This window comes from Ammodytes marinus, assembly GCF_949987685.1.
Source record: "Ammodytes marinus genome assembly, chromosome: 20".
Taxonomy (NCBI): domain Eukaryota; kingdom Metazoa; phylum Chordata; class Actinopteri; order Uranoscopiformes; family Ammodytidae; genus Ammodytes; species Ammodytes marinus.
The window spans coordinates 15,727,126-15,739,855 of NC_137224.1; the positions used below are offsets into that span (position 1 = coordinate 15,727,126).

At 41.9% G+C, this 12,730-nt stretch overlaps 1 protein-coding gene across 1 annotated transcript in view; it reads left to right on the forward strand.

Moving 5' to 3' along the window:
- Nucleotides 1–4,418: 4,418 nt before the first annotated feature.
- Nucleotides 4,419–12,730, forward strand: part of myocd (myocardin) — a gene marked incomplete at both ends in the record, with an annotated part of 28,204 nt that continues 19,892 nt past the window's right edge. The window contains 2 exons of the mRNA XM_080048685.1: nucleotides 4,419–4,473; nucleotides 10,942–11,007. Of these exons, the coding sequence (XP_079904811.1) occupies nucleotides 4,419–4,473; nucleotides 10,942–11,007 (121 nt within the window). The remainder of the gene's footprint in view (nucleotides 4,474–10,941; nucleotides 11,008–12,730) is intronic.

The window sequence follows — 12,730 nt, forward strand, 5'->3', positions numbered from 1 at the left end:
TCTGTGTCATTTGTGTGTGCATGTGTGTGTTCATTTACTTGCACAAACCAGACAAATGTACCCGCGAATGTCAGCTATTTAGATTTGCAGCCCAAGAAGCTTCTATGTAAATATTTGACTTGAGCATTGTATCGTTTTTCAGAGCTCAGTCCAGTACACGGGCTGCAGCAAACAGATAGGTCGTGTCATTTGTTCCATTAAATAGTTCTATGTTTTGGTGTGTGTGTGTGTGTGTGTGTGTGTGTGTGCATCTCGCTGCCGTGTGTGTAGTGACTCCTCTTGCAACAAAAGCCCAAGCAGTGTTTATGGTGTGAAGAGATTAAAATGGATAGGCAGAAGCAGTGAGCTGTTGCCGGACAGAGCACCCAATGACTGATTAGTGCTATGGTGCTGCCGTTTTTGCACAATGTAGAGAAAAAGGCCAAAAGTAAGGAACTGCACACTTCTTTTTGCTATGCTTTTCATTTACTGTAGTAAGCCGTAAAGTGTCAGGGTAGGAAATTGGAGGATATTTTAATGTAATAATAAGTTTGGGACAAAGACAGTTGGAGATGGGGCTCCCGGGGCTAAATAAGGTTGATAGAAAAAGTACAAAAAGGAAAAGAATACTGGCATTGAGATAAAATGGACGGAAGGCAGGCAGGGAGAATGGCAAAGAAAATCCACTCTATGAACAAGCTAAATATATTATGTGTTTTAAACTATCATAGACATGACATCAAACTTAGTAATAAATAAAATATTTCATTTATCTGCAGGGATATTGCTGTGCAGTACTTGTAGTATAGTGTCGGAAAAAAGTGCAAATGTCAAATTTAAGATGTCAATAAGGTGCAACTTCAAAATATACCTTTAATATATACCTTTAGAAAGTATGTATACACATTTTCAATAAGGATTATAAAAGGTTGGATATAAGCCATGAAACTTAAAAAACTAATTGGAGAGGTTCCTGAAATTAGAGATGACAGTCATTGACATTGCCCACTCCGAACATGCTCCTCTTTGCATATAATAGTCTTCAGTGCAGGAATTGTTGCAACCAGGAACTTAACCCAAGTCTCTAAAGTCAGATAAGAAAAGTTATGTCTTCACTCGAGTTTCTTCTAATAAAAAGAGGCTCAACTGTTTTAGAAAAAGTTTTAGAAAATGCTTTCTGATTTAGATATATTGTTTTTGTATAAGAGACCGGTTCCTTGTTTATTGGTTTTAACATTGATCTTAATCTTCCAAATTTTGAACCATTGCTTTAACACACATTTGGGATATTAGAGAATTGCCCTTTGTACAGTGTATGTTGGGACAGGACGCCGGACTGGTCCAGGGACACATACTGTATTTCACCATGTAGCCTCCCCACATTCTCAGCTGTAACCACTGAACCCTTTTAATCAGGGTTTAGTGAGACAGTAGCCCTCTGGAACAACAGCCATCACGAACTTTGACACCTGCTGTGCAACGAAAAACAAGAACACATAAATAACATTCCCAACAACACACTGTACCCTTTCGTAATGTGTTTCTATTATGCCTATAGTTTCAAGCATGGCGTCACATGCTCAAATCATACCTGGGAGTAAACACCCTCCGCAGAGAAAACCTTGACGTGCCAGCTGATGTCCCATGTGTTGACGGATGTTTAGGAGACTCTTGCTTGCTGTATGGGAGCCGCGGTTGGCTTACGCCGCCCTCAGAGGGTTAGCGGGCACGGAGCTTAGTTCAACTCTGACAAATGTGCGTCTGGTATGTGGGAGCTGGAGGAAGGGATGCCTTGTTGACTGCAGCAGGCTGGAGAATCTGCTATCACACTGTCTGCGGATAAGATAAAGCTTGTGCTTCTCAGCTGCTGCGTGACTGACCGCATCCCACTGATCAAAGATCGATAAATGAAATGGGCAAAAAGAGAGATCTTTATACAGAATGCTGGCAGCTTTCCCTGGTGATCTTCTTCAAATCTTAATTTGATAACTTTAAAGGAATAGCACAACATTTTACGTATATAGCTTTTTTTTTGCCTTACTCTCCAGTTTAGGAATAGGCGACAGAAACGGTTCGTGTAACTGTGTGTGCATTTTTGATTAAGAAATGGGCAAAGGTCGCTCATCCAGGTTAGCTTAGCTCAAACACTGGTAGCCATGGGGAGCAAGTCAAAAGATCAACTTTACAATATAAGTAAACGCTCGTGTGCTTGTTGGGTCTTGTTTATTTACCACGTTATGTTGTGCTCTATCATTTTAACGCGTTATGTCATTTAGGAATCAGATACATACTGGAAAGAAGCCAGGAAGTGCCTGTGACAGTCACGTATGTATTTGGTACATACATGTATTTAGTTTAGTCCCGTAAAGTCCAGTAAAGCACCACGCACTAACTGTGGCCCGATGCCAGGGTTACATAGTGCTGAAAGCAGGGACGGGTTGCTCTGTGGGAATGGGACGAACACCAATCATTCTTTAATGTTGTGTCATGCTCAGCTCTTTTGTTTACTTTCTTTTATTTCCAGTTTATTTGCTTTCTTGGCATGATTTTGGCTGTAAATACAATTGTGTCGATGAAAAAGAATTAGACTAGACTTGATCCCTCCACCCTCCGGTTTCCCAGTATAGCGTTGATGGAAAGACTTATAGAATACGATAGAAGCAGAAATGCTCCACGTTCACTAGCTAGTCGCTAACTTTGTCTGTCAAATCACTGTACGTTGTAAACATCACTCTCAGAGATACACTGTAAATGACAGAAGTACAGACATAACATGCAGGAGAATAGCAGTATCTGTGTTCCTTTGTTATGGGCTACTATGGCTGTCAGCATCAGGCTTTTGCAATAGAGAGCCTTCCTACACCTCCAGGGCCTGTATCTGCGTCCAGAGAAATGGCAGTTGGTTGGGTGTGTGTGTGTTGTCCTGTGCTATTGAGGTTGTGATGAGTGTGTTGCGTTTCAGTGAAATTGAGAGTGTGGTTGTGTGGAGACCCATTCATTTGGCAGCAATGTTGGTTACGAGTGTGAGTTTGAGCCGGTTTGTGAATATTGAAGAAACGGGTAGAGCAGGATGGCCTATGTTCTGATACAGCAGTAGTAGGAGATTTCTCAACTACAGGTAAGCTATCCAACTGCTTCACGTTCACATTGACTAGATACTGTATATGGCCATGGGTGCTCTGATTTGGTTGCATATTGTTTTTCATCTTTATAAAAAAGTTTGTCTTTTTCCCATACCACAATATGGTCTGAATGAAAGAGCGTGCCCGGTTTAAGTATTTCGGTATTCGCTTGAAAACCAGCTTAGATCTGGTACTGTGATTTGTTTCCCTATTTGAGGAATAAAGTGTGTGGCCAATTGCACTTTAGATCATCTTTTAGAAATAAAATCAACAGCTGACTTCAAAGCTATGCTGAGCCTGAAAGTAATGAATAACGACACAAAATGTAGTAGAGTCGAAGGTACAATTTATGTCTTGAAAATGTAGTGGAGTGAAAGTCATAAGTTTCCCCCCAAAAAAGCAGTACAGATAACTTGATAAACAGATAAAATAAAAATGTACTTAAGTTCAGGACTCAAATAAATTGACTTCACCATTGTCCTACATTACACATATAATATGAAATTGAAAGCAGTCAGATGTTGGCCGTCACCAGGGAAATAAGTTAAACTTGTTGCATCCCCACTTCCTCCCTCCTGGCTGTACTGCTGCTCCACTACCAAGCGCCTGTGTCTCTCTATCTTGATCTCGCTCTCTCTCTCTCCCTCTCCCTCTCTCCCTCTCTCCCCTTTCGTACTCTCCCCTGTCTGTCCTGTCTTTAATGACGACTGATATATTTACACTGGTGGCAAGGGAGGAAGAAGAAGTCATCAGCCAAAAAGCCCTGTCCAGCCTTCAGGCTCCTGGGGGGGGGGTGGTGGAGAGGGGTGTGTCTTAAAAGGAAAACCCTGGCCCTTTTAGCCCCTCCCTCAAGCAGGGCATATCTCTTTGCTTGTCCCTGGCCCTGCTCACAGTTCTCAGCTAGATGGGACCAAAAGCTTCACTGGCCCCAGACTTTCACACACACACATACACACACACACACTCCCACAGAACAGCCCCTGGGGAAGAGAAGAGGAGGCAACAGCACAGAGAGAGAGAGAGAGAGAGAGAGAGTGAGAGACTGAGCACACTGGCTTTAACAGATACATCAAGAAAAGCCATTGTGTGTGTGTGTTTCTCAGTCTTATTTTTTTTTCTCACACTCTAGTTTTCTTCTAGAGTTGTTTTTGATGAGGCAGTCCGGCTCAGCTCCCATCTCATCTCAGTCTGGCGTCCAGCGGAAGGTGGCCAGAGAGAGGGGAGGTCAACGAAGTGTGTGTACATCCGCTTCGAGTTTTGTGTGTGTGACTTTATTTTGCTTCAACTTTTGAACACTGGAACCGTACTGTAAGCATTATGACTCTTCTGGGCTCCGAACACTCCATACTGATACGAAGCAAGTTTAGATCAGGTAAGCCTAAAAAAAAAAAAAAAAAAAATGGATTGACACGTGTCTTCTTTCTACTATACTTCTCTGTGTCTCCCCTTGTGTAGTATGTGTTGTCAAGGTTATTAGTGAACAGCTGTGTTTTAGAGCCTCGAAAAACCGTTTGTCAGTCAACACTTGGCACGTGTAGGCGATTCCTGTGCACCTTGTTACATTATGTCATTCAACTGCCTCCGCGGATGAGTTGCCGTTGACGCTCACAATGTGACAGGTGTGTGTGAGGGATGCGAGGGATACCAGAAGGGAGGCCGGTCAAAAAACCTAGTGAGAAATGAACCTTTACGAAAGTGTCATGTGTGTTGTGTTCTTTCGATGTTGATCCGAATCCTCGTAATAATAGCACATGTTTGGGTGCACTTGCTCCAGCCGCTAACCTGTTGCTCACTGAAGGGGGGAAGCTCTCAACTCTGTGGCTCTGTGCACACTGATAAGAGAGATTAGTGTGTTGGAGAGGGGTCAGAAGTTATCTTAAAAATGGCTCAATTGGTAGCTGCTGATGCGGTGTGTGTGTGTGCGTGTGTGTCAGTGTGTGTATATGAGTGTTTGTGTGTGCGTTTTTGTACCTGGGCATATCAAAGTGGGATGAAGGGTACGGACTGATTTAAACTACCATCTAACACACAGCAGCTGTTGGAGATTTGTGTTAATCTATCTCCCTCATAGACACACACGCGCACACACACACACACACACACACACACACACACACACACACACACACACACACACTAACACTATTTAATCCCATCACTCTCCCTTTCTCATACACACACAAACACACACACAAACACACACTTTCTTAGTGACCATCTGTATTTTGGAGATACTTTCTAGGAGTCTGAGCATGTGTGTAGTGAAGTGTAGTCTGCCCAACACTGCCACCTCCCTGAGGAAAATGCAACTGATGGCGGCGCCGACAGACCTCAAAGTCCAGATATCCCTTTAGTCTGTATACAAGCTTTTAAGCACACGATGGCACCCTGAAAGCAACACTCACCCACTGCCTGTGAGTGAACAAACTGCCGGCCAGAGTGTGCTTCTCTGTTTTTTGCCCGGGAGCTGTAATTGCGTTTCCAGGAATGGCATGGGGTAAATTATGCTTTTCCTCTTGAGTTGTTTAGAGCAGATCGGCAGGGTGGGAAATGACCCCTAGTGCTCCGGGGAACATGAGAGGGCGGACGGCTGTGTGTGTGTGTGTGTGTCTGTGTCTGTGTGTGTGTCTGTGTCTGTGAGAAAGCCATACTTGCGAAGAGGAGAGAAACCTAAGTAGAAAAATGACCCCGTTACATCTTACAAGTCACCTACTAAAATACCACCAACGAAAGTATCAGATTATACAAGTATTTAAGTATCTTGAGTATTCAGAGATGCCTCTAAGAGTAAGGTTTGTTTTTTAATCATAGATTGATTGTTTGCTTGGTAAAGTTTTTAAATGATTCAAATGAAAGGCAGCAAATACTCAAATTTGAGAAGCTAGAACCATGACATTTTTGGCATATATCCATTCCAAAATTACTATATCATTATAGTCCAATAGCCAATACATTTATGTCAGTCATCTTATCTCTTTCATATGTTTCGTGTCCAAACATTTTGATTGTTAAAGTAACTTAAGTTATCAGATGAATGTAGTGGAATAAAAAGTCTAATATTTCCCACTGAATTGTAGTGGAGTAGAAGTATTAAGTAGCATGAAAAGAAAAGATCCAATCAAAGTACAAATACCTCAATCTTGTACCTAAGAGCAGTACTGGAGTAAATGTACTTACTGACTGCTGGGGGCTCAGGTTGTTTGTTGCTCTAACCCACGTGCCCTCCTGTGTCACAGAGGTCAGCCCCATATTATTTTTTGAAAAGGATTCATATTGCGCGATACAAGTGTACAATCCACATGACTCCTAGAGCTAATGTCTGAATGCATGAAGTGTAATATTGAGCGTAACTGAAGTGAAACTGTCCGTAACTCTCTTTGTGATAACTGCCGATGACAGGAGGCGGAGTCTGAAGAAGGTTCTTTAAGCCGCGGCTGCTCCGGTTACATTTTGCGCCTTTCTTTGCACCACACTTGAACAACATTATCAAAGCCATGGGAACTGCTGCTGCTGCATGGGTGAAGCTAAAAGGGTTAGATAAAGATCTGGTTTAAGTGCTCCCCGTGGACCGCCGAAAGTTTTTTTTTTTTTTTTTTGCGAGCGTGTATGTCTCTGACTTGTTCTCATGATGATTTGATTAACAGCTCATAAGGGCCGTTGCTCGTGCTCTCAAGCTCGCTGCCGTTACATACTGGTATCATGACAGAGGTGTCAAATACAAGTTAATGCAATAATACAAGGTGTCAACTACATGTTAAATAGCATATCAGCACCACTGACAATACACCTTCTTTCTATAAGCTACCACACCCAATTTAGAATATAATAATGCTGCATGATGTTTTCACACAGGTTGCTGCGAAGAACTGACTACTACATAGGGGGGAATATATAATTCAGCTATTTTGATGAACAGAAACATTTTACATGTTTTTACTTGCTTTTTTGCTAAATAAATTGTAACTTTTTATTTGAATTTCAGACCATGTGTAGGAAATGTGCATTAGCACAACAAGCCTTGTCTGTTTGACCCACTGCCTCAGTAAACTAAGCTAGTGTTGTTGTTGTTGTTGTTGTTGTTGTTGTTGTTGTTGTTGTTGTTGTTAAGATTGAGATGGTCACTGTAAAAACCCTGTTTTAAAAAAAATTAGAAATATTTGAACTTGAACTTTAGCTTCTTTACCACAACATTAGCTTGTCACGTTAGCTTGCCACTCAGGTCAGGAACAGAACAACAACTCCCAACACAGTTAAGGAATAAGCTAGCATTAGTTGGTTTGACATTGTTTGAACCTTTTAACAATGTTGCTGTAAGTACAATGATCTTGACATATTCTATGTCATTCTAAATATTTCTGACAGGATTGACAATAAGTAATTGGTAATATAAGAGACAATACCTAGAATCCCTCTATTGACATTGGCAACAGATGTGAAAAGCTCTTAGCTGTGGAATGGGTTAGCTTTTGTACTCAAGTCTTTTATTTTCTTATTCCTCGACACTGACCTGCATCACCCTACTATCCCTCTGTTGACTATAAGTCACTTTGAATGGAGCTGCTGCACAAACTCTCTCTTAATAGTGGAGTGTTGGCTCACCTTTACATATCAGATCACGGCGAATAAAACATGCCCGTGCTGTTTTAAGGTGGATTTTCACTTTATGGGGTGTTATTAGACCAAAATAAACCCTAATATTTCATTTTGGGATACCTGTTTATTAGATGGTATACAGAAGCGCTCATACATTTGGAGGGGAAAACATTCCTGGGGGAAAGTTCAGGAGACTTATTGTAGCCAATGAAGATGTTTGGGGTCCTAGTGTAGTGTTATTAGTAGCTTGTTTCTTGCTTGCATTGTTGGATGTAAATGTGTGATAAACAGGAGGACAATAAATCACAAAATCACACCCGCTGTACTAATGCAATTAACTCCACTTCACCAGTGTAAAAGGCCAGATGATCATTTATTTACACTATAAATCTGAAAACGTGTCAAATGTGGCTGTGGATTTGTATGTCCTTTGTTGTCAAGAGAGTCCAAAGTTAAAACAAATCAAGTCTTCAGTTTCAAAGTCAACAGTGAGAGAAGAGAGACAGAGAGGCAGAGTGTGGTATGGTTTCAGTGTTCTGTGATTACACTGCCTGGCTCGTGTTCTCTGTCTATGTAACATAGTCGACTATGCAATAAGATGGACAACCCAGCCAAGCTTTTTTAAGGGGAACGAGAAGATTATATATAGCAGCCGCTGTGCTCTTTCAAACAGAATTATTGATAACCTTTCAGAAAGCATACTACAGAGCAGCGAAGGCATAGCCCCTGCAGTTAAAATCAAATAAGCTCGGCAGAATTAGCTTACAATAACAGAAACGTTCACTTTCACTTTTTTTTGTTCATGTACAGAAAAGAAAGAAATGTACATGTGTGGATCAAATGAAGGCTGTCAGCAGGTGCCTTATACCGAAACGTAAACCTGTCACATTCGCCTCTTAGAAGCACCGCAATTGTATAGTTTAGAATTTGGCCACGCTGGGCACATTTTTGTAAGAAGTTGTAAAAGTTGCATCAATCAAACTGTGACGCTTTTAAGGAAAGGAGCAGATCGTGTAGCAAGCTGTTGTGCAGACAGAATTACTGATAAGCCTTTCAGCAAACATAATACAGAGCACATCAAAGAATACAGTAACACTAACAGATACCTTCGAATGTCACCGTGCTCTCTCCGGGACAGCAGACGCATAACCTGTGTGTGTGTGTGTGTGTGCGTGTGCGTGTGTGTGTGTGTGTGTGTGGACTTGTAAATTTGGCTTTGTGACCAACCTAAGCATTTAGCTGTCGGAGTGAGGACATTTATTGGAAATTGAGGACATTTTGCCCGATCCTCATTTTTTTCAAATGCCTGTTCAAGGCTTAAGACTAGTTTTTAAGGTTCAGGTTAGGGTCACTGTGAGGGTTGGGGTCAGGCATTTCATTATTTAGTTGTGATGGTTAAGGGAAGGGTCCTCTCAACGATAAAAGTACAAGGATATGAGTTTGTGTGTGCCTGAACGTGGGTGGGTGCTCGTTAGAGTGTATAGTAAGGGGATAACAAAAACCTCTCCTTGACAGAGGTTGTATCAGTTGCTTTGTTTTGGTCAGCTCTCAGTCAGCAACTAATGCGTGTGTTTGCTCTCACTGTGATGTTGCGAGCGGCAGGTCACGACCCCCCTCACTATAAACTAAAGCAGATGTCAGATGAAGGGAAGAGCCTGCTGTTACATAATGGAGGTGCTCTCTCTCTCTCACACACACACACACACACACGCACACAGCACCGGAGAGAGCTATGAGGTTGTACCCCCTCGTTCGCAGGCTGTTCAGTCAAACCGTTAGAAGTAGAGGCGTAGATCGTGGACCGTACCATCTTAATCTTTGCCGATCCCCCCCCAACAAGGTCCCATTCTCTGTTTTGAACGTGCAGAAAGTTTTGAAAGCAAACCAGAATACTTGACAGCCTTACTGCATATATTATATTGTAATGTTGTATTTTCCTTTGCAGAATTAAAGACATTTACACCAGAAATTGGCACATAAAAAATTCCCCAGAAAGCAGGAAATCAAGTGTTTGACGCTCAAAATTGAATGTGTTCCCCCCCAATGTTAGCACAATTCCTAGAAGAACTGGAAGATTGGAGAACATTCGTAAAATGCCTCCGTGGAGAGCCAAATAATTGGCACGTACATGAACCACCTGAGGAGATCATTAACAATGGAGGAAGACAAGCAGAAGGTGATTAGGGCCTTTGCAGAAAAAATAAAGGAGGAACATCTCCTACTAGTGTGTCACATCCAGGATCCCACAGAGAGCAGTCAGATAACACAGCCAGGAGGAAAAACACACAGGGACACAAACACACACACTCACACACACACACACACACACACACCAAGACAAGAAAGACACAGAGTCACAGACACAAGGAGAGCAACAGACATGGGGGAGGCTCTTTGTTTATGAACCCGCACTCCCACCTAGGACCACTTCCACACACACACACACATACACACACACACACACACACACACACACACACGCACACGCAGAGGACGCAGAAACGTGCGGCGGACCACACACTGCCATAGCAGATTTGTTTAAAAGCCAGGAGCTGTGTTTATCATTTCCGAACATCCTGCTCACAGAAATCTGAGCAAGCGCTGTTAATTTCCCCTGTGTTGTCTCTGTATGCATGTATATATGCATACATATCATGTGATGGCCATCTGTCGAATCGGCAGGAGCTTTGCATTGGTGACTGTAAGCGAAGTGAATTTATTCTAAATCCCAAAGCAGTTTAGAATTTTCAAGCAAAATTTTAAGCTATAGTGCGTAACTTTGTCATAAAAATGAATGTCGGTTACATTCAAGCCATCGCCAAACGAGTCAACACAAAGTCGTTTAAAGCCTATCAACTCCACAAAACTCTCTGTATTTCTCAGCATAGCAGTGTTTTAAAAAGTGTCACCCATGACACTGGGACTGGAGCTCAAGAAGTGCCCACAAAATGTTTCAGTTGTTGACTCTACTGCTAAGAAAAAATACCAGCACGTACAGCAGAAGGTATAAAATTGCTTGCGCTATTACCAAAAGCTTACCTCATGTAGATGTGCCTCACAGTGTTGTTGTAATTACTCAGAATTCCTCATGGGGGCGACAGAAGTTACGCACAATAGATTTCAAAGTGGGCCTGAATTCTCAGTCTCTTCCTGCTTTTTTTGTCTGTCCCTTACCTGTCTTTCTACATCTCTCTTTCTCATCTTTCCCCTTTCTTTTTACTCTCCCCCCTCATCCCTCAATCTTCAGTCCTACAGTTAAGACTTCAGCAGAGGAGGACACGAGAGCAGCTGGCTGACCAAGGCATCATGCCTCGTGAGTAACGCCTTCCGACACTGAGCTGCGGCATACACGCACACACAGACACACACAGACACACACACACACACACACACACACACACACACACACACACACACACACACACACACACACACACACACACACTCTCTCTCTCTTCCACTTACATGCTTTTAGACTGCGGCAGTGTGAGTAAGACAGACAGAGTAATGGTGGGAGACACAATGACGAAGCACAGAAAACCACGTCACCCTTTGGTCCAATTAGTAATAGGATATACAAGCACAAGAAAACCCAACTGACTAAAAAAAAGTATATTTCACTGACCAGTTTGCGGTAGGCAATGTAGACATTTGTGGCACACAGCATGGACAATATGACATTTAAATGAAAATCAACAGTAACCTATCTTTTCGGCACTTTCGTCCCCTTCCTCTAGAAAATGTTGGTGTGAAGTGTCTTGCTTAAGGACACAATGGTAGAGATGGTGGGCACTGTAGATGTAATACCAGCCACCCTTAATGTTACAAGTAACACCCTCACCCTCTAAATACATCTCAAACTTAGAGGTGTCTATAGTGTTAAGATTCTAGATTGCAACCCTCGGTATCTACCAATCCCTTTCTGAAAATAATTATTTTGGACTGCAATAGGTCCATTTCTGGCAGACACCCACTGTAAAAACGCGTCAGGCCCTTAAGTTTGTCCGTTCGGTGCTACTGTAGAACCATTGCAACATGGCGGCGTGCCCAGCTCTTAATGTAGATATAAAAGGCTCAGGTAATAAACACACTTATTTCTAAGAGATACAAATAAAACACATTTATGTATATTATATTCCATTTCAATCCAGTCTGTTCTGAAAAAGGTCAATACATTTTACACGCTGTACCGTTTTTACCTGAAGAAATAGCCCCAACAAAAAGTACCCCTCTGAGGTCTATTCACGCGCCGGCGCGTGCGCGCATATCTTTATTAATATCTCCCTGAAGATATGACTGAAACAAAAAATGAAAACATCATCTCAAACTAGAGGCTCTCCTGTTTCCAGGGAATGTTCTTGTGATACTGTCAGTCCCTTACTGGCTTAGAAAACACCGTGAGAAGCAAGACCCAGAAGCTCCCCAGCTACCACTTAGCTTGTAAATAGTGCATAGAGTATATACATAGTGTGAAAGTAGTTTGTAATTATTGTTTTTATATTTACTTAATGGTTTGTTTGAAAAATGTTTTGTGATGCTTCCTCTTTTATTAGTATACATCCCATGAATCATCATATGTGGTTCAAAGTCTTCATTCAGTCTAATTTCCTTATGTTTTTTGAAAGTAGAGACAACATTTCTACCAAAAAGCGTCTGGATCAAATTTTATATTAGTCATGTTTTGTGCACTCCCCTACTGTGTTTTGGAAAATTTCCACTGCATTTTTTAAGCTAAGGCTTAGGAGAAGCAATTTCAAGAGCCAAAACAACTCAACAGGATGACTAAAGGTTCTTCTTTCACACAAATTTGAACATTTCCATATAAAACACTTTGGTATAATTTATCTTCTTGCACATTTGAAATAGGTATTTATAGAAGTATGTAAAATCGGAGAAAATACCCCTAGGGGTGGTAGGATGGCCTAGAGGTAAGGTGGCCGACCAGTAACCATGAAGTCGCTGGTTCGATCCCCGGCACCGGACAGGAGGGTGTGAGTCGTAAAACTAGCAGAGGCTGGTATTGTGTCTACGGTGCC